Below are 20,803 nucleotides of genomic sequence, written 5' to 3'. Positions count from 1 at the left end.
GATTTATTTCTTTGGATCAGATCAACCAGAGAAGATGTCAAAGTTGGAGTTTCATACTGTAAATACAGTATGGGAATAGGTTTTGGTTTAAATCATGTCTGTACTTCTGCTGGAAGGGCTCCGGCCCTTCAACTATTTTTATGCCTTCAGTTTCTTCCTCAGCTTTACCTGGGTCAGTCTCTCAGAATGCTCACTGGATTTATAGTGTCCTTTGCCAGAGCAATGTTGTAGCTCAGCAAGGTGCACCAAAGGGCCAAAGTTAGTTTGGAAGGGGTTCAGGATAGGGAAGCAGGTTTGACTTTCTGCAGCCCTTCAGGTTTTTTTTTGCTGTTAAGGGATGTACCATTTGTGCAACATTCTAACACTCTTTAGACTTCTTATTCATGGCCTCCGCTTGCGAGTTCTAAATTCTGGAACTTTAGTTTTCAGATGTCTTTTCTGTACAGATCTGCCTTTGATCTCTGAGTAACTTTTTTCCCCTTTTGTTAGATTTGTGAGTGGAAGCCGTGATGGGACAGCACGAATCTGGCAATTTAAGCGAAGGGAATGGAAAAGCATTTTGTTAGATATGGCTACTCGCCCAGCAGGGTAAGTGATGTGAAATGTTCTGCTATCAGATAGATTCTTGAGGGCCATTGGTGTAATTTGCTGACTTATTAAAAAACATTAAAATAAAAAAAGGCTGCAAGAGAAAAGAAAAAGTGGGGACTTAAGTTTTTATTGCTTAAAGGTACAATAGACTTGTATAGCTCTTGAAATCCAGTGAAAATAAATATTTGACTACATATATGGCTGTGGAAGCCAGCTTGTCCTGATACTATTTCCACTAGTATTTTCATTAGATTAAAAGAATAAAATATACTCAAAAATCATTAAAGGTCCGATTTATATGGCTTTTTACATAGACATTTATTTCTGGAGCATGAAAACCAAGTCAGATTTGTTCTTGAGACTGTTTGCATTTTAGCAATATTTCCAGATATTGTGGAACCTGCAGGCCCAGAAAAGCAGTGCTGGGTTCTTGTCACACCAGAGCAAATAAATGGCTTGCTCTTTAATGGGTTTTCATTTGTTAAAACAATCTGAGAATTTGCAGGAGTTTGTAGGTATGAGAAACTTCTGCAGACTAGAAGAAACTTGAAGATGGAGAATAACTTAGTAGGAATTGTGGCTTACACCGTTTTATTTTGGCATGAAGTTGTTTTCCAGCTGACATACATTAAAAAGATGTACAACAGGTTTAAGGGATAAATCTTCTTCCCCTTACTGTTCATATGGAGTGGTTTGAAGGATAATTTTTAGTAGAAAAAAAATGTTTTCAGGAGTAATCCTGTAGCAAGATATTTGAAAGACTAAGAGAGGGATGGAAGAGAAGACTAAATAAGCTGTTGTTTTGTTACATGTTTAGATCAGACAGAATCTTGTTGGTTAGGTACAGATGCAACAAAACATGAATATCAAACTGTAGGACAAGAGTGTATAAAACACTGGTACTTTGATAACAGACTAAGTTACTCTCATTAAAAAAATATTAATTTTAACTGATTCTGGGAAAAATAGGAATGGTTTCTTCTTCATTGTGGTCATAAATGCTTAACTTGTCTGAGAACCTGAGCTGCTCATTTTGATAAATCACCTTTGGCAGAATTCTGTTTCATCCTTGTGACTAGAGGGATAAGTGCAGTTCCAAATTTGATCTTTTCTGCACAAGCACAGTTGTATCAAAGAAAATGAAACCGCTGCACTGAAAGGGAAGAGTGAATTCAGCTTATAAAGCCTCCTGGGTTCTAAATTGAATCTAGAAAGGAATCTGGCTGAAACTACATTTTCTATTATTGAATTGTACAGTAGATACTGTTGTGTAATGTGTTGTAGTGCTTATTGTATGGAAGATTCTGTATTTTGTTTGTCTACTCGATGTTAACGTGCTATTGTTGCATTTGGTTTGTGATTTCCCAGAAATAAGTGTGCTTGAAAATTCAAGGGTGATTAGTCTTTAAACCACACTGACAAAATGTGATTCTGGAGTATTCTGGTAGATCATATTACATATGACTGTTGTTTGGATTTCATGCAAGATTAAGTGCCATAATTACCAATAGCAAAGTCATACAGGGGTAGTGGTGTCGTACTAAATGTAGCCTGAGAACTGAACTCATTTAAATGTATAATAGATTACTCTGCTGCATATTTAAACCTACTTACTACAAATATTCTCCAGTACAAAATAATGTTCACAGGTTGACTAGTTTGGATTTTCATTCTTTAGATGTCACAGATACTGTAGGTATCAAGTTTAATTGAGTTCTGTCGTGTATCAGAGGACATTTTCTGAAAAAACAGATGAGCATATTCTGTAACATACTAAGGAGAGGCTGTAATCATTGTTTAAGTATCTTTGTGATTGTATGTGCTACGTAATGAAAAACATCTTCCATTTCTCCAGTTTCTGGAAGAAGTAATGCATCTGTTCTTAATAATACAGCAAAATACAGAAGTATTTTTACTTGTTAGTAGCATTAAACTATTTTGGCATACTAGGATTGCTTTGAGATTTCTTGTTTTTTTTGTTTTAGACAAAGTTTGCAAGGAGTTGAAGATAAAATCACAAAGCTGAAAGTGACCATGGTGGCTTGGGACCGCCACGACAACTCTGTTATAACTGCTGTAAATAACATGACTCTGAAAGTTTGGAATTCTTTTACTGGCCAACTCATCCACATTCTCATGGTAAAGTGTATCACCTTGATTTATCAATCTTGAAAGCAAAATTTATGTGTACATCATCAGCATTCTTCCTTATATGTATTTTCCTATCTGAAAACTGCCTTGACAAATGTTTCCAGATAATTGAAGTGCGATAGAGATGTCTGTGGATTAGAAAATAAAGCTTTAAAGTTGCAAATAACTATTGCTGGTCAAGGGGTCTGAAAGTAACTTTGGACTCTTTGGTTTTGGATTTTTTTTTTTACTGAAGTGCTATCTTGAAGCAGGAAAGGAAACACTTGTTTCTTTTTACCTTTATTTAATGCAATAAATGTTTTGAAATGCTCTTAATGGATGAATTTGGCTGGTTTAAGCAGAGACACTTATGCAACTTAATAATTTCATGAGTACAAAAAATTAGTGTTCTAACTAAAATTAATCAACCATTTTACTAAAGCTGATACTATTTTGTAACTGAGTGGGTAACTAGGTAACTAGATGCTCTGCTTAGAGATTGAAATACTTAGTGCAAAGTTTTAAAATACAGTATTAATTTTGGAGATGTTTGTCTAACTTTTAGTTATATGTTTGATTCTTTATGGTTTTAAATTAAATTTCTGACTAATATTCTGCCTTAAAAAATGAAAATCTGTGGAACACCAAGACCCCAAAATACCAATTGTTGTGGGCTGTAATCCTTTTAAAATCCTGGTGGAAGTATTGGGACATACTTGTTGTGAAGGTGACATACTTCACATGCTACTTAGGAATCTAAAATTGCAACTGGGAAGAAGACAAGAGTGTGATGCATTGCTACAGAAAAAAAGGTGTCCTCAAAGTAGTTCTTTGCTGGACATTTTCATAGTTTAATGTGGCAGCTGGTAGTGTTACCATATTGAATACTTGGGTAAATATTTGAAACAATAGTCTTGTTCTTCTTGGTGTATCTTTATTTTCAGGGACATGAAGATGAAGTGTTTGTGCTTGAACCTCATCCGTTTGATCCAAGAGTTCTCTTCTCTGCTGGACATGATGGAAATGTCATAGTTTGGGATTTGGCAAGAGGAGTCAAAATCCGGTCTTACTTCAACATGGTAATTACTGTGTTTTATGCAGATATGCCGAATGAACCATTCTGAAGTTTTTTAGCACATTCTTATATATGCCATCTTGAAGCATGTGTGTAGGGCAAGATCCTGCATATGGTGATATTGAGAGAAATTCCTGTTCAGTTTAGTGGGGCAAAGAATAAATCTGTAAAGTGTAAGAAGTTGTTTCTTTGGCTGTATCTCACAATGTTGCCTTTCTTGCTTGATCCACGAAAGCTGGAGTGTTAGTTACATTGTCAGAGATCATGACTTAGAGACAGGGTGACAGACCCTCCTTTAGTGCTCTGTTTCCTGCCTGGGAAGCCGAGGTGGAACATGGTTTATTCTTGCATTCCTAATTTTTGATCTGGATAAAGCTCTTCAGGAGTTAACTGATTTCATACAGTGTTGTCTGATGCCTGGGCCCGTTGAACTGAATACTGTCAGCCTTTCTGTGTAGAGCTCTTTCACATGCAGGTTTCAAATTTGGTCTGTTCTGCACTAAGCAAATTCTTCTGCATGATGGATGCAGTTGGTATTTTCATCTGTTCCTTGATATTATGTGGGTCTTTGTATATGTATTTTTCGTTAAATGGGTAATGATATGTTATGCAATTTGAAGAAAATTACAAAGGCCTTGTAGAATATGCAGAACCATTTGGAATGCTGAGAGTAGGCAAATAGGCTTCAGCCATAGTGCAATGGCAGTCTTGTGAAGAAGATCATCTGAAGAAGACACCTACCATAGGTGTAGTCTCAAACAAAGGGGCATTTAGAAATTAAGTCAAGCCAGGAAGGTTACTCTGAACTTAAAGAAAAATTTTGAGGTGTGCTGTACAGTTCATAAAGTCTCTGAGGAAATTCAGCCAACCTTAATTGGAGGGAGAGCAAGCTGGACTGTTTCAGCACTGACCTAGGTCCAGTCGTGTTCCCTCTGCATTGATTTCTGTAACTCAGCTTATGAAGGATCTAAGACAATCATCTGGGAGTGATGAGCACAGATCTTCATTACTCAGTGCTATTCACTGTTACCAGTTGCGGTGTAAGTTCTCACTGCATGGTTAGTTTGCTTTTCTACTACCACTTACAATGGATCTGTGATAGTTTTCCTGCAGGTTAATGTTAGAAGAGGTTGAGCTCATCTGTTCTTTGTAAGACAAGTCCATTTAAGAGCTATCAGGATCTAAATTCAGGTGCCTGTGGTGTTAGGTAACCCCTGAAAGACTGAAGTATTTGAGAGTGCAGTGCAACATAAACACCTAAAAAGGTAGAAGTCACATATGTTTTAAGATCTTCAGAATCAGAGAAATTTGTAGATCATCAGATGTCAGCAGCTGGTAATCTGTCCTTCATGCTAGAAATTAATATGGGAAAGTCTGCCTGCTGTGTGAGCTAAGGGGAGTTACAAATATGGCAATCAGTTGGTCTCAAACTAGTGAATTAAGTTGTATGAGCCAGGTATGAAAGAGGGGCATCTCTCTTTGGTCTGAGTATTTCACCAGCCAAGTCTTCTGTGTTTGATGCTTCAAAAGACATGGGTGGGTTTTCTCAGGTGATGGGGAGTAGGGAGAGGACACGGCACAGTCACCTCTGTGGAGCTGTTCTGATTTGCTACAGGAGGGCATGAATACACAGAGCTGCCAGTCTTCTCCATTTCCTAACTGACATATCAGCTGGGAATATAAGTAGATTAGCCACTATTACATTATTCTGATAAGCATTGTTGCCTTCACTGATGTGCCCAATGTGTCATCTCATACTTCCCATAAACAGTATTTGTATTTCTGTTTAGAGGATGAGAAATTTTACAGATTGGGTTCATTTGGATCAAACAGGAACATCATCTGGAGCAACCAAACCTAAGAATTGAATGACATGAGATATCTGCCTTACCATTTAAGAACTTCTCATTGCCATTGCCTGGTCTGTGATACCAGAATTAGCACTGAGTGACTTTATCCTAACAAAAGCTCCTTAAAAAAAGTTCAGACTGTGGGGATGTTGGTTGAATTAGCAAATGCCTGGATGACTGTTGGCTTAAAGTTAGTCCAGTCAGGTGTTCCTGTCCTAGATGGATTACTTTATGCATCCTTGTGGCAATTTCCTGGAGTCACTTATTTTTAAGTTGCTTTCCACTCTGCTTCAAAGGCCTTCATTGTCAGCATAAAAAAACCAAAACAACACCAAATCAACATTTGAGGGATGCAAGCAGTGTCAATCAGTTTGAAACTTAATTCTTTTATCTAGTCAGTGAATGTGAAATTGCAAAGAAAGCCATAGTAACCAAACATAATTTTTGTTTTGCATTTACCTTGAACTTTGATTCCCCCATTTATTCTGTGCCTTGCTGGTTACAAATTAGTCTCACTTGATGACTCTGGTGATAATACAACATTCCCTCCCAGGTTTTTAAACTTAAGATTTGCTATTAAATCAATTGCCACAGTCACGGTTAATTTGAAGTGTATTTGGTCTGTCGGCCAAATTTTGGTCTTTATGATTAATAGTAATCTCAGTCCCATAAATGTCACGTGGGTTTACTGTCAGTAATTATATATTTTATATATGTCACATTTTGACCTGTAGTCTTCACTTTATTTGGCCTGGTTGTATAAGCGTTGCATAAAGGGGTGTTGAAGTCCATGGACATTCAAAACTGGTTTAATTCAGTGACTTGAGTCACCTAAACTCACAGAATATATTCACTACACCAGAGAGTGAAATTTGCTGTAGAAATATCAAAACTGTGAGATGGTTAAAGCTTTCTAGGCAATTTTGAGATGCAGCAAGTAAGTCTTGAGATGACTCCAAATTGCATATGTGAATGCAGGTCTTTGTGTTTTGGTCTGTGTAATATTCGTGCCTGTCTTGACTTTATACGGCTGCTAATGAAAAATGTGTTCCTGGTGCATTTGTCATTTGTGTTTCCAAGGAATCATATGAGGTTGTGGCTTTAGTGCTGTAATATCAGGGCAGTTTCATGTGCTGTATTTCCCAGATACGACAGAGCATTCCAAAGAAACAGGTTAATAAACCTTAAGTGGTTGCTGCAGCTGTTTCAGACCTTACATATTTCACAAAAACAGTGTTATTGCTACAGCAGAGAACAGTACAGACCTTTGTAAATGTTTAAATCGTGGCTTATTTTGCTGAACAGTGTATAAGATGTAGGTGTCTTAGTGGATGATCTGGGTGAAAAATGCACTGAATGGGTGGGCTGTCTAGTGAAAGCATCGGTGTGATTATGTACATAGAGATGGATTTGAAATGCAGCTCCTTACTCAGACGTGCAATGGGGCACCTGTATCCCTTGTGTGGGAAGGCACCTTTCCAACAAATGAAGGAGGTTCCTGCTTTCCTAAAGGAGGGCACAGGAGCAGGTGGCACTCGCCTTTTGGGATAACCTTAGCTGTGGAGCTGGGAAATGGAAGACCTGGATTCAGTTCTCAGTGGTAAGGGGCTCAGTTCAGCATCTGCCACTTACCTAGGAGAGCATGTCGGCTCTTTTAAGTGTGTAGACAGGATTTCTTCCCAATTTTCCCCCACAGTTGTGCCACTGTGAAGAGATGTGAATCTGTAGCCTGGGAGTTTAGGCATTGAGTTGTTTTCTTGGGTATGCAAATCATATTTTAGGCAAATTAGAAGGTGGTAGAAATTATCTTTGGCTTCAGGCAGACTCCTCAATTTGCAGGATTAGTGTTCTGTTAGGGCATAAATAGAAGCTCTACACCATTCAGTTCTTGTCATAGCATCTGTTTTCTTTCAGTTTTTTTTTCACTAAGTTACTTCTTAGTAGATCTAACACTGTTGGTTTGTTAGAAATGCCAGGGTTCTCACTTGGTTGGTTGGTATATGCTGCAGCTTAGCCTTAACATTTTTAGTTCCCTTAGGCTTTAGGCAGAAGTTTCTCAATTCTGAGAATGTCTGAGGGGAATAAAGAAAACTACTGGGACTTCAGAATCTTCCAGATCAAAAGGGAGATACCTAGTAATGTTAGGCAGATGCACAGCTTATTTGTTTGGTTTGATGATTGGATTTTGGTTGGTGTTGCAATTTGGACATTGAGTACTGGAATTTCTTGAGTCTAACCCTAAAGAGGTTTGTGGTGTTACAGTGGTGCCCTTGATTGTTATTTTTTGGATGCAGGCAGTTTGCTTTAAGCACACCTTCCTTCAAGCAGTACCTCTTGGGGCTGAGCTCTGCGGATTCAGACTGCTTGCAAAAAGCATTGTCTGGGGCCTTTGAATGCAGGTTTCTCTTGTGTTAAAGCTAATAGTTCTTGTCCCAAATGTGGGGTGCCCTGTAGAAGAATATTAAAAGAAGTTTACTGAAAGATTTTTTGTTATGTACAGCCCTGTAGTTCTATTATTTCTCTTTGGGTAGTTTTTATTTTTTTTAATAATCTGGTTTACAGCATAGCTTTGTGAACAGTTGCAGGAACATATGGTGACTCTTGTTACTTAAAGTATACTGTGGAAAGTATGAAGACTGTACAACAGTAGCAAGAATGAAAGATTAGGGGAGAGCAGGCATTTTTACCATCTTTCTCAATGTAGAATTTTGGAATTTTTACTGTATCTTTGAATGTCATTGTTTTGCCTGAATCTGATACCTGACTTGGTAGATTCTGTAGGTAGGCATTGGGATTGCTGAACAAAAAAGCTTGTGCTTTAGTTGTTAAAGACTGGCCTTACAACAAAATCCTCGTGTAATGTAGAAATTAATCAAGTAGGAATATTGAAGTCTTTCAAGAAAAAAAATGATTCTCCTGGTCAACAGATTTCCAAAAGAATCCCAGACAAAATGAACAACCAAAGACCCTTTATGGCTGGGTGTTGCTACTTTGTCTTGCTGGAATGACTCACTATGAGTTGCTTCTTTGAGGAGTCAGGCTTGCTGTAGCCAGCAATGGGCCACCTTGTGTCTGACATTATTCAAATGCCTCGGAGGTCTGTCTCCTTGTGCCTGATGAAAGCCTGTCAAGGTCAGCCTTTTGCTTATATGCAATCTTAATGTGCTCCTGATTGTGAAATGATCATTTGGACTGATTTTTATTACATTACTGTAGCTTTAAGACAGTCTTTCTGAGCACTGTCATGTATTGTGGTTCCTGTGCAGTGTGCTCTCTGGGAGTTCTGGAGCCAGCTTTGAACTCAGTGCAAAGGTGGCCTTAGTCCTTTCATTGTACTCTGAAGAATACTTTGAAATACTGATACAAAGAGAATGTTTTTACGATCTTGTATTAAATTCATGGATCTGAGTAGTTCAAACCTTCCTACCTTTGTGACTGTCTGACTTGGTGGAAGGCTAAGCCCCCTTTGCCCTTGACAGTTAAAGGTCACACTAAATCTCTAACTGTTGTGAATTCAATGATGTGTCTTTTTGTAAATGCCAAAGCACATTTCATCAGAGCATATAGAAATACCAGGAGTGTGTTTCAGAAATGCATTACAATTTGTAATATGTAAACTAGTGATTTGAAACAACCTTCCGATTCTTGTGGAGGAGGAAGAAAAAGAAAAAATTCTAACCGAACCTGCTCTCCTCTTTTCACACTTTCAGCTTCCTTTGAAATGGCAAGTAACTCAGCTAAGTTTGTGAAAGAAAAGCTGGAATCTCCCACTAAACCACTGTTCTCCTCTGTGTCACTGAGTGAATGTTGCTTGCCCTGGAAACCATATTGGTAGCTCGAGAATAGTGGGTGGTTTCTTACGGCAGCATAACTCTCAGTGCTTGAAGTTGTGTTTGTTGTTCTTAGGCCCTTTGTCCCACTTTTATGGAAATGGTCAGAAAAAAGAAATAAAACAAACCTTTAAAACTGAAAAGACTGAGGGAGAGGCTGACCTGTCTATTGCCTCAGTATTGGAGAAGATGCAGGTCACAGTTGCATTTCTTGGCTGTTTTTGAAAAACTCTGATCCTGGAGCTAAGACATGCTCTTTCATTGAAAACTGAAGGGACAGTGAGGATGTATGGTAGAATGTGGCTTCTTACAGATTTTCATGTGCCTAGAAAAAAAAAGGAGGGTTTTATTTTTTATTTTTGGAGTTTTTGTTTGTTTGTGTGTTGAGTTTTTTAAACTGGGGCCTATTTTCATCTAGATCTCTGTCCCAGAATCCTGACTGTTTGGTTTGATTCTAGACACCCTTCCGTTGGAAGCTCATGATGAATAGTCCCACACTTTCATGTAAAATGCATTAGTTAAATTTTATGTAAGTAAACGTGTTATCCAGAACTGAAAACCATGTGGCTTGTTATGTTCTTTCCAATATGTTTATTAATTAACAACAATTATGAAACTTTGAACTTAAATATGAACATTTTTTAAACAAAGTGAGGACTTTTGTGTTTATTTCACAAAATGTCTTAATAGCTTATTCAATGATTTGACTGGTGTGATGGGCATAGTTTCTTCCACCTGTATTAAAATCATGCATTAAAACAGGTACTGTGTAAGCAGCTGAATTGAGGGTGTCACTTTTCTAATAAGATCAAATTTTGCAGGTGCAATTTTCATATAAATTGAGTAACGTTATTTTGTCCAACTTTATTTAAAATTGTCAGGTCAGAAGAAAGTTAGTTAAAATTTTAAAATAAAATCTAGATTTAATTGCATAAACAAAGTTATATTTTTTCTTTTTTCTTCTAAAGAAAAATTGTGACAGCTAAAAGAGAAATGGGGACAAAACTTTTTTTCCTGAAAGGGTAAAAGGGCGTCTTGCTGGAACCTCATGTAAATAGTTATGGGTTGTTTCAGCAAGATAAAGTTACGTGGCTTGACATTATATTCTCTCATCAAAATTTAAACATAGTCATTCTCCTTAACAGGTACGTTAATAGAGAACAGCAGCTCTGAAGGTCTTGGTACTGAAAAACTTATTAAAGTACTTAAAGATAAACTCTTGTTGAATATGGAGCACAACAAGCAAAACCTACTTTATCAGTGGATGTAACAAACTTGGAGACTGACATTTTACTTATGTTGTTGGCTGGAATGTGAAAAGTGCTGCAGAAGTCCGTAATCCTTGGGGGAAAAAAACCCCAACCCAACAAACAAACCAAAGCAAATTCAGAAAAGCTTGTAGCCTTGCAGCAGGATAAAAACCTTTGAGTGTGCAAACATTTTAGCTGTAAAACTGTCAATTGAAATGTCTCCTACTTTCAGCTATTGACTTGTAAAAATTGAATGTCTTACCCTGTTGTACCAAGTTGACCAGAAACTTGGGCTGGCTTCTTCAATGAAGTCTCAGATTTGATGGGACAGTGCTTGTTATCACAAATATGAAAATACAGAGCTGTGGTTGAGAAAGCTGGTAGGATTGCTTAGCAATATTTAAGACCAGCTGTTAGCATGACTGACTTAATGTATTTGTTATACCACAAATTAAAGAGAAAATACTTTAAAGGGGAAAAGTTGCCACAGCGTATGTAGTTTTCAAGCAAACATGCATAATTCCTCTCCGCAAAGTTTAATTTTTAGAGAAAGGATTATATATCATAACCCAAAAATTCAATTAATTTTAAATTTGATTTTTAATCTCTGTACACCAATGTCAGGTACATGAAGTGAGGCAGTTGTGCAAATAAAGCTTGATAGACATTTTTGAAAAGTTGTAGCGCTTATGTTTGGATATTCCTGAAGTACTGTTTGTGGAGAACAAAAGTTTTATTTCACTGGGAGATATCTGTGTCTGCACTTGAGAAAATTAGACTCCAGCATCTACTTTCCTTTCTTAAAGGATTACAACGTGATGTTATTTCTAACAGTTACCTCTACAAAAGTTAAGTAGAAGAAAAGATGTGTTGGAAGGATCTTGGAATGGTGCACGACTGCTCATTAAAACCCTATTTATTTATTTATTAGTCTGTTGTAATAGCTTTTATTTGGCTATGTTTTAACTTTTGATGCTGTAAAGTATGTAATGCTTTCATATGATCAAGACATCACAAACTTACTTTTGGATCTCTTGATTTCTTCCTGGTCAGCCGTAAAGTTTAAACCCCAGCTCTTATGACAGTGCTATAGTAAATTAAAAAAAAAAGACTCTCATTGGTCCTTAGTTTTCTTTTTCAGGTTGCTTCTTTCTTTGAGAAGCCTTGGACTGAAGAAACAAATAATGGATTTGATGAGGTTGTTTTGAAGGTGATCTCTGAAATTCCTTTATTTCATTTGATTGCCTTTGAAAACAATTGGAGCAGTAGCATCAGCAAGCAAATACTAACCTAACTTGTAAGGTCATTCTCTTCTGGTTATATGGCGACTATAATTGTGTATCTCTGAACTGCTGCTTTTGTTTGAAATGTGTCTTAGTGAAACAGATTATACTTAGAAATGCTGGCACAAAATCAGGAAATGGGGTGGTAGGTAATTGAACGAAGCAACGTGTGCTGCCGTGCATCCAGTGAGAGCTTGCAAGCAAGTGGGTACATTCATACTGATTTTGTTTTACGTTTACTGTGTGAAATCACCATGGTGAATATGTGCCTTTTCATAACCAGTACAAGTTAACTGTGAAAATGCAGATAAATTTTTTATATGATGTATTAAAACCAAACAAAAACGCAAACCAACCCACGTGTTGATTTTAAGGTTAAAAGTTACAGCCATTAAGAAATAAGGATGAAATTGCTGAAGATCATGTCTGCATGTTTTGTCCCCAAGTCTGTAGCTAGCTGATTGTCTAGTTAATGTAAAGTTGTCTGCTGTTCTTGGTTCCATGCGTTTCTTTCCAAGTGGGCCCTTAATTTCTTTTGTAGGATGTACCATAGTTGAATTGCAAGAGCCTTTTATAAGCTTATACATTTTCCCCAATGTTTTTAACAATGTGTCTTTTGAAAATGTTTAATACAAACTCTTAGCTATGAGAGCTTTGGATATGCTGTATTTTTATTTGAAGTTACTAGCATAAAAAGTGACTGAAATTGTCATGTACAGGACTTGACCATAAAAAGGTCAAGTTGAAGCAGCCTGTAAGAATTTTCCTGATTCCTACAATGGGAATTGCAGAGTGTAATTTTGACCCTACTTGAAGTTAATGGAGAGTCTGCAGTGTGGTTGGAGAATCAGTCTATCTGGATGCAGTGATGTGTTGATTGTCCCCCTGCCCTCTTCACACGTCTGTTTTTATATAAATCAGTCAGAAATATTGGAATATGGTGGTCACAGTAGGAATGTATTTCATATTGGCAATGATGTCTAGTTTTTGTGAATTTGAACACGTACTTTCCCTGTTAATGACTGTTTGAATGTTTTAGTACAGTTTACTCCTTGTTTTGTTTAGAGTTTACTGTCAATGTTATGGCATTAATTGATTCAGGTCAAAAGGGTTTCTTCCTGCAAATTGTCAATCAAGCAGAGACTACTAAGTTGCAGTCAGGTGGTTTTTCTGTGTGTTCCTGCTCCTTCAGAGAGCTGGTTGTTGACTGTCCGTTATTTATAGCTTTGAGTGGACGCTTCATTCCAGGCAGTTCCTCTGCTATACCTACTTATGTCTGTGTATCTTAATGTGTTTTCCTGCCCCAGCTTCTGAAGTCTAATCTTCCACTGATCTGTGTGATGTGGTTTCTCACTTTCTAATTACTCTTCTACTTTCAATGCCACATGGCAAACTCTGAAGCCCTAACAGCATTCTCATATTGCTTACAACATTGTTTCCTTTCCTTTAAACAGTAAACCTGCCTGGCCCAACTCCCTCTTTATGTAGCAACGACTTGATTAGTAAGCTGAAACGCATATAAAAAAATAGGAGTCCCAGTCAGAAGAACATGAAAGATCAGGTTCCATCCAGGACAGCTCAGCAGAATGCTCTGTGCATTGATTTTCTGGCACCTCTTTGGACTATGTCCAAAAGGCACACTGCTTGTTCATATGGACAAGGTATTGTAATTTCCAGTGTGAACTAGAGATGTAAGAACAGCTGTTTCTTATGTTACGACCTTCATAAAGTCTTCCACTTTTGGTGGAATTATTTGAGATTGTATTTTTAGGTCAGGTTTTGTAGTCATGTGAAATACACAATGGCTTGAGTAAGGTTATGGAATGCATCATTTTCAATCAGTTTGTGTATAGTCCTACTGAACTGGTTTTGAAACTTTTGAGAGGTTCCAACTTTGAATAGTATGTGAGAGCACATCCTGAGGAGCAGTGGGTTCTGAAGAGCAAAATCAGCATAATGCTCTAATAGTTCAAACAGAATCTAGTACTGAGTTTGCAGGATGTGTATTAAGAAAAATCTTCCTTAAAAAAACATCTGTAAATAATTCATATATAGGCTTTGTATAACTTCAGGCATCCATTGAGTGGGTGATCTGTCAGACCTTTCGTTGAAGGAATTTATCTTTCAAGACAAGTGCAGTGTTCCCCAGTGGTGACTGACTTGTCTGGTAGGAAGATAGAAACATTTTTAGTAATCCTGTTGATCTTAATTTAATTACATCCAGTCCTCTTCCTACCATTTTGATCCCTTATTACTGCTCTGGAAGCAATGTAGAAGATCTGCTATATTTTGTTGTGCTTTGGGGTTTTTTTTAACGATTTTTTAAACATTCTAAAAATGAAGTCTTCTTTCCACTCCTCTAAATGAATAGCAAGATATTCTAACTTAGCAGTTACAGAATTCTGTAGGTATTTTTTGGCTTGTCATGGAAGCGTGCTGTGATTGCAGATTGTTCCTTAAAGCAAAGGAGGGCACAAACCTGCAAAGGAACTTCCAGATACTTGGAGACTGATCTGACTTGAGCAGCTGTGCTGTAGTTTCATCACTTATGAAAGAGGTTCTGTGTTTTAAAAACAACTAGCATTGCTTTTTTGCCAGTTTTAGGAAATTGTTCTGGCATACCATTCTTGTGATCATTGACATCTAAATTTCACTTTTCACCTTTGAATGTTTCTTGTAACTAATATTCATTTGTTTCTATGCATTTCAGTAGAGTAGTTCTCTTCATGTTAAAGGTGTTCTAGTGTAGTCATACAAAATAGTCCTCTTTCCTTAGTATCTATGTTCATAGGTTTTCCATTATCATGATGAGTGGAAATATTTCTCTCTAGCTGTTGCTCTTAGAATTTACTTACCTCAAATGTGGGAAGCAAAAATCTGTGTATTGCTTTGGAAGATTTTCTTGTTATCGTTGTCTGTTTGTCTAGCACATATGCACTTTCCCTTCCTCTTCTGGTCTAGCTTAGAAGCAGAGTTTTCTTTTTTGTCGCTGCATTGCAGTGAATAGACAGTGATCTTTTTCTGTGTGTTTCCAACTAATTAGCTCAGTCCCTGAATGTCAGGGGGCGAGTCTACCTCAGGCTAGTAGAGACTGAGTTCACTGTTTTTTTTTTAGATAGTGCTGATGACTTGTGTTGGAAGACATGATAGAAATGTGTAGTGTTATAGAATGTAAACTGAGTTTCACTAAAGTGTGTTAGTAAGTTATTTCTAATAATCTTACTAAGTTCATGGCCTTTTACATTTTGTCCTGTTGGCTTTTAATTGCTTCAGTAGATATAATTTATTCTTTCCCAAATCTCTTCTCAGTGGATTATATCCTAATGTTTATTTCATCTAAGGACTCTTATTTTTTTCTGGAGTCAATAACAGAAAGGCCTGGCTTGAGAAACTTCAGCGTTAATATCCTTTTAGCTCTTTAAGTCTTTCCAAAATCAATACTGTTATCCTTTCCTAGGAAGTTTACCCTACTCTGCATTTCTCACACTAATCACAATCTGCTCCATTGAAGTGAAGTTTTCTGTATCATATTATGGCTCTGAAATTTAGCTAGGCTGAATGAATTATATTTTCTTGGCATTAAAAACTTACTTTACTGAAGAAAGTCTGTAAAGTTTCTCTGGTACTCTTGATTAATTTTCATTTTACTTGATTTTATTTGTTCTTTTTCCTCCCATTTCTTTTACTTTCCCTGAAAACTCAGTTTTAGTTGTTTCATGCTATCTGTTAATAACAGTTCAGAAAGGCTTATTATTGGATTTGCTCCGTACGGTGCACTGTAGGTGGTATTATTCTGTTTTCATCCAACAGATAATTTTTATGTATTTAGGACATTTCTTTGTGTACAAGTTTGACAGCTCTTTTCTCTCTGGCTTGGGTCAAACAATAAGTTCTCAAAACTTAGAGGAAAAGAATCTTCCTTTTTTCATTCTCTTATTTCATCAACATTCCTCCCTTCAGGATGTACCAGTGTCCACTTGTTTCTTTGCTAGTGAAAATATGGGCAAATTGAACTCTTAATTCTTGGAACCGAGATCAAAAATAATCTTACCTTAGTCGTCATTGTGTAGCATTCCTGGGTCTTTCCTGTTTGTGGCTGAAGAATCCTTGCTACTTGCTTTGCTACCTGCAGTGTCTGAACACCATCACGCTTTCCAGCCCTTTGCTGGGACTCAGCCTTTGCTGAGGCACTGGAACAGGTTGCCCAGAGAAGTTGTAGACTCTCCATCCCTGGAAGTGTTCAAGGCCAGGTGGGATGGGGCTCTGAGCAACCTGGTCTAGTGGAAGGTGCCCTTTGCCCATGGCAGAGATTTGGAACTAGGCGATCTTTAAGGTCTCTTCCAACCCAAACCATTCTGTGATTCTATGGAAGCTCTTAATTAATCCTTGCGCTTTCTGTTCTTGTGGGCAGTGTCTTCCCATTGATATCCTTGTATTCAGCAGGGAAAGGTTCCAGACACAATATGTGCTTTGTATCTTCTTTTGGATATAGTCTTCATGTAGTTCTTCTATCTTTGATTTTAAAGGGATGGAGTGGGGAGGGCAACTTCCTTCTTGCTCAAGTTCTTTATCTAGCTTGCTGAATTAACAGCTTCACTGATTTACTACAGCTTCCCTTTTTGCAACTTCACATTTGGTTTCTGTTCCAAATGACTAACTCCTCTGTGCTAGCTTTATTCTTGAAGAAATTCCATTGGAAAATGTCATTTATTAATCTAAAAATAGTTTTGTTTAAAACAAGAATTCTACTGGGTAGCACACTCTGGTAGGCTTTGCTTTGTAATTTATAATATTAATTATATCTTGGATGGTTATCCTCAACAATAATTTTTGTTCTTATAAGGATCTTTATTTTCAAATATTTGTTCTTCAGACTTGAAGGGTTGTACTAAAAGGTCTTAGAGTTACCCTTTCCAAAAGGACTTTTTAAAACCAGATTCTGAACACGTTTAGAGTAAAACTGTTTGCACTGTACTTGTCCCCAAATAGCAGAACACTATTCCTTTACACAAGGAGAGAATGTTTTCCAACTAATACTCTGATCCCCAGGGGTTTCTTGAAAATGGTCCATCCAAACTATTTCTTGATGGAAAGGATTAAAAAAAACCCCTCATCTTAATAGCGGGATTATTTCCTTCTGTTCCTCATTTTCCCCTCATCGTAGGTTAGCAAATAGTTCTTCCCACAGGATGCCTTGTTTTCCTTGGAAAACAAAATGTCTTCAAAACTTAGGCTGCAGAACCCTGAAATTCTGTATCTGAAAGACTTGAATGTAAGGAAGCTTGACACTTTGATGTTTCCTTTGTTGGAGGAAGGAAAAGCAAACAGAAATCTCTATGTATAAAATACTCTTTTCCAATTTTTTACTCTATTTCCCCAAAGCCTAATCTTGTGCTGAAATTCCTTCTGCTTTCCACCTGCCTTCCCAAACTGTTTCCCTTTAATACAGTGAGCTTTCTGTATGCAAAAAGCAGGACGAAGTTGTAACTTTGCAGTGGTAGTTGGATATTGCTTAGACTAAATTAATTCTGCATACCTGGCTGTTGTGATGGTAGTGTCTCTTGCTTGAAGCTCTGTTTTTATTTTCCATGTCTTTCTATAAGATGCTTCTGTTCATTTCTTCTGGAATAATGGGCAAAAGAGAACATAAAACTTGCACTGGTTTATGTTCCTCTTTTACTGCTAATCCAGAAATCTTTTGCTAATCTAGAGAAGTTACTTGTAGTGAAAAAGACCTTTATCAAATGCCTGCAAGCGCTGGTAATAGGTGCAGCAGCCTCTGTCAGGGGGGGATGTGCAGGGGTGTGGGGGTGTTGTAAGACCATGGGGAAAAGATTCGGAATTCTTGCCTTTGTCTCAGCCTGTAAGAGAAAATGGTACCTCCCTCAGAGGTTTTTTGAGGCTTAGTTTGTTAACTTTTCAAAATAATGCTGATGGCCTCAGGAAGGTGCTGCAGATGCCAAAGTGCATCATAGTGTTACTGTCTGCAGGCTGAATACCATTGTTTTGCTGGTTTTTTTGTTTTGTTTTGATTTTTATTTGTTTTGTTTTTGTTTTTTCCTGGCAGTATATAGCATAGTGTATAGTTAGGGAAAGAACTTTGTTTGGTGTCTTTAAAGAAACTGCAAAAGTGCTTTGCTGGGGAGAATAGAAAGGGGCTTTCTGAAGAGGTGCTGAAGACATGAAAATTCAGAGTGGTGATTGGTCACCTCTGCTTGATTGACAGGTTGCAGGGAAAAACAAAAATCCATTTGTTCTGGCTTAATGGAACTGGAAAACAGAAAATGAGTATCAGGTAAAAATTCCTTTTTTAAAATCTTTGCAGTTCTCCTATAGAAAGCGGAGTTTTTAAACAAATCTCCTTCCCCACTCCAGTAAATTAGGAGTAGGAATTACAGAAACAGGCAGTTGCTAAGTTGTGTAATGTGGGTTGTCTATGTCAGTGCGTTTCCTAGGGGTCAGGTGTTCTGAAACACCACAGCAGCCAACGCTTCTGGGCTAGCTTAGCAAAAGGCAGAGGATGCAAAGGGTGTAGTGAGTAAGCCCTGAACTGGACCCAGCTCTCTGGTTAGGCTCAATTAGCAGGTTGTTCAAGGGGAAGCTTTTATTTTCACTTCCTACACTATGCCTGCTTTGTGGATAAAGTCTGTCAGTTTCTACTGCTATCAATTTGGCATCTTTCGTGAGCATTATTACAAAATTCACTGAGAAGTGAATAGCTAAAAAAAGTAAGCTTTGTTTTAAAGTAGCATTATACTGTTGTACAGATTTTGTAATAAATTTCAACATCAGCACCGCAGTTTTGAGAATCATAATTGAAAATTATTTATTTCTGTTAATTATTTTGTATGTTGATGTATTTCAGATTGAAGGACAAGGACATGGTGCAGTTTTTGACTGCAAGTGCTCTCCTGATGGACAGCATTTTGCATGTACTGATTCTCACGGTCACCTTCTGATTTTTGGCTTTGGTTCCAGTAGCAAATATGACAAGGTACAGTGCAAAATGAAAACGAAAATGTTTCTGTGTTGAATGCATTTATGCAAACTTTTCTTCAGAGCTTCATTACAAGAGGGTATATCTTAACACAATTTTGAGCCATTAATACGGGATGTTTTGGATTCTTGTAGTTGACATCGAGCTTTCTTTCACTGTCTCTTCCTTTAAATTGTGGAAGCATGCTGTTAAACTACTCTTTACATGGGAAATTTAAAATAAAAATTTAAAAAGACAATTTAAAATTAACTAGTCATTGTTTTAAGTGACAAGGTTACAAGAGTCCCCTAATGAGTCCACATGAATAATATGAATAAGCTGCATTAGAACTGATAATAGTTAAACGTGGCTTCAAGTATTTTTGTGGTTTCTAACTTAAGACAAAAAAAAAGCATCTGGATGTGTAATAGAACTAATTCCTACTATCTGTATTTAAACATAGCATAACCTGGGAGAGATTTATTTGCCAAAAATGTATTGTATGTTCTACTTAAGCAATTTTATGTCCGCTAATGAAATGCTTTCATGGATACCTTCATGCTGAAACAGCAACTTTGCATTGTTAGTGTGATTAAAATATTATATATTTTTTCCAATATCATAGTCTGCATTGCGTATTTGAAATGTGGGTGTCTTGCCACAGACCCTCATGACTGTAAACATGTGTGGTGGTTTTTTTCTCTCTCTGGATGAACATGCCCTGTGAACCATACAGGTTGCCTGGTTTGGAGCACCCACAAGGTCCTAGTTCTTCTTTTACCACCAGGAAAGAACTGAGGTGTGTCACTTCTCTCTCTTTCCAAGACTTAGGCAGATCTATGCTCCAGGATTCTCATCTCTTCTTCTGCTAGCTGATACTTGAATGTTGTTTTATGGATCTTGGCTCCTGCTTTGGATCTTTGGACTCAGGCAGGCTTTGAAAGAATTTTGGCAAACAGCAATGCAGGGGAGCCTGAAGGAGGGGGAGAGTAAAAGGAATTTTAGTCTTTGTCTTGCAAGCTACTGCATTTCTTTCTGTAGTCTTACAGAACTGTTTGCATATTGGGGATTTATATTTTCTCCTCATCTCTGGACTGTGCTGTTGTTATCCCTAAGTTTGAAATGAAACAAATGAGTAGAGACACCACAAGCAAGGAAATCCAGGATTATCAGATAATTTTCTTGGTCTTTTGGAGTTCTTATTGTTCCAAACTTTAAAGCCTGTTGTAATAGAATCATTTTTCTCACTATGTCGGTGGATTGTTCCAGGTTTCTTTTTCTCTCCAATCGTTTTGGAATTATATAGTCCTTTGCTACTCAGAAATGCTGGAAATGAAATTGAAACTGAGAGTCCTTTTGTCTTTGCTATAATAGATCAGGATTTTCCTTTACACTGCCATTTGAGAATTTACCTGTGAGACATTAAATCTGTTTGAAGAATGAATACAAATGCTTTTTCCTGCTTGAGTTCTACAGACCCTTTGTTCTCTTGGAGTTTTCGCTGCAGCCTCTGAGAAAAGATTATGTTTAAAATTTTTCACTTACTGGATGATTTAAAATGATCCTCAACAGCTGTTACTCTGCCCATGGTAATCTTGGCATTCTTGATCATAGGAAAAATATGAGGAAATAGGACTTAATTTGTTACTTCCTTATCTTAGTCTTCCACTCACAGAAAACTCAGCTCAGAAGTTGATGATTTCTTACTTGTGTGGTTCCATCACCTCTTTCGTATTTGTCTGACGCCATTTATGGGAAAGTGTAACTATAGGTAGGTCGGTGCTGGAGATAGTGTTCTTATTTCTGTCTTGCTCCCCT

At 37.3% G+C, this 20,803-nt stretch overlaps 1 protein-coding gene across 3 annotated transcripts in view; it reads left to right on the top strand.

Annotated features, from left to right (window-relative positions):
- PHIP (pleckstrin homology domain interacting protein) overlaps positions 1–20,803 on the top strand; it is a 107,608-nt gene that overhangs the window by 37,311 nt on the left and 49,494 nt on the right. For all 3 annotated transcript variants that reach the window (XM_071548646.1, XM_071548645.1, XM_071548644.1), the window contains exons 13-16: positions 490–588; positions 2,577–2,730; positions 3,666–3,800; positions 18,875–19,003. In XM_071548646.1, coding sequence (XP_071404747.1) covers positions 490–588; positions 2,577–2,730; positions 3,666–3,800; positions 18,875–19,003 — 517 coding nt within the window. The remainder of the gene's footprint in view (positions 1–489; positions 589–2,576; positions 2,731–3,665; positions 3,801–18,874; positions 19,004–20,803) is intronic.

Source organism: Pithys albifrons, chromosome 2 (genome assembly GCF_047495875.1).
Source record: "Pithys albifrons albifrons isolate INPA30051 chromosome 2, PitAlb_v1, whole genome shotgun sequence".
Classification (NCBI taxonomy): Eukaryota; Metazoa; Chordata; class Aves; order Passeriformes; family Thamnophilidae; genus Pithys; species Pithys albifrons.
Note: the sequence above shows the minus strand (reverse complement) of the source record. Positions and strands in the feature narration are given on the sequence as shown.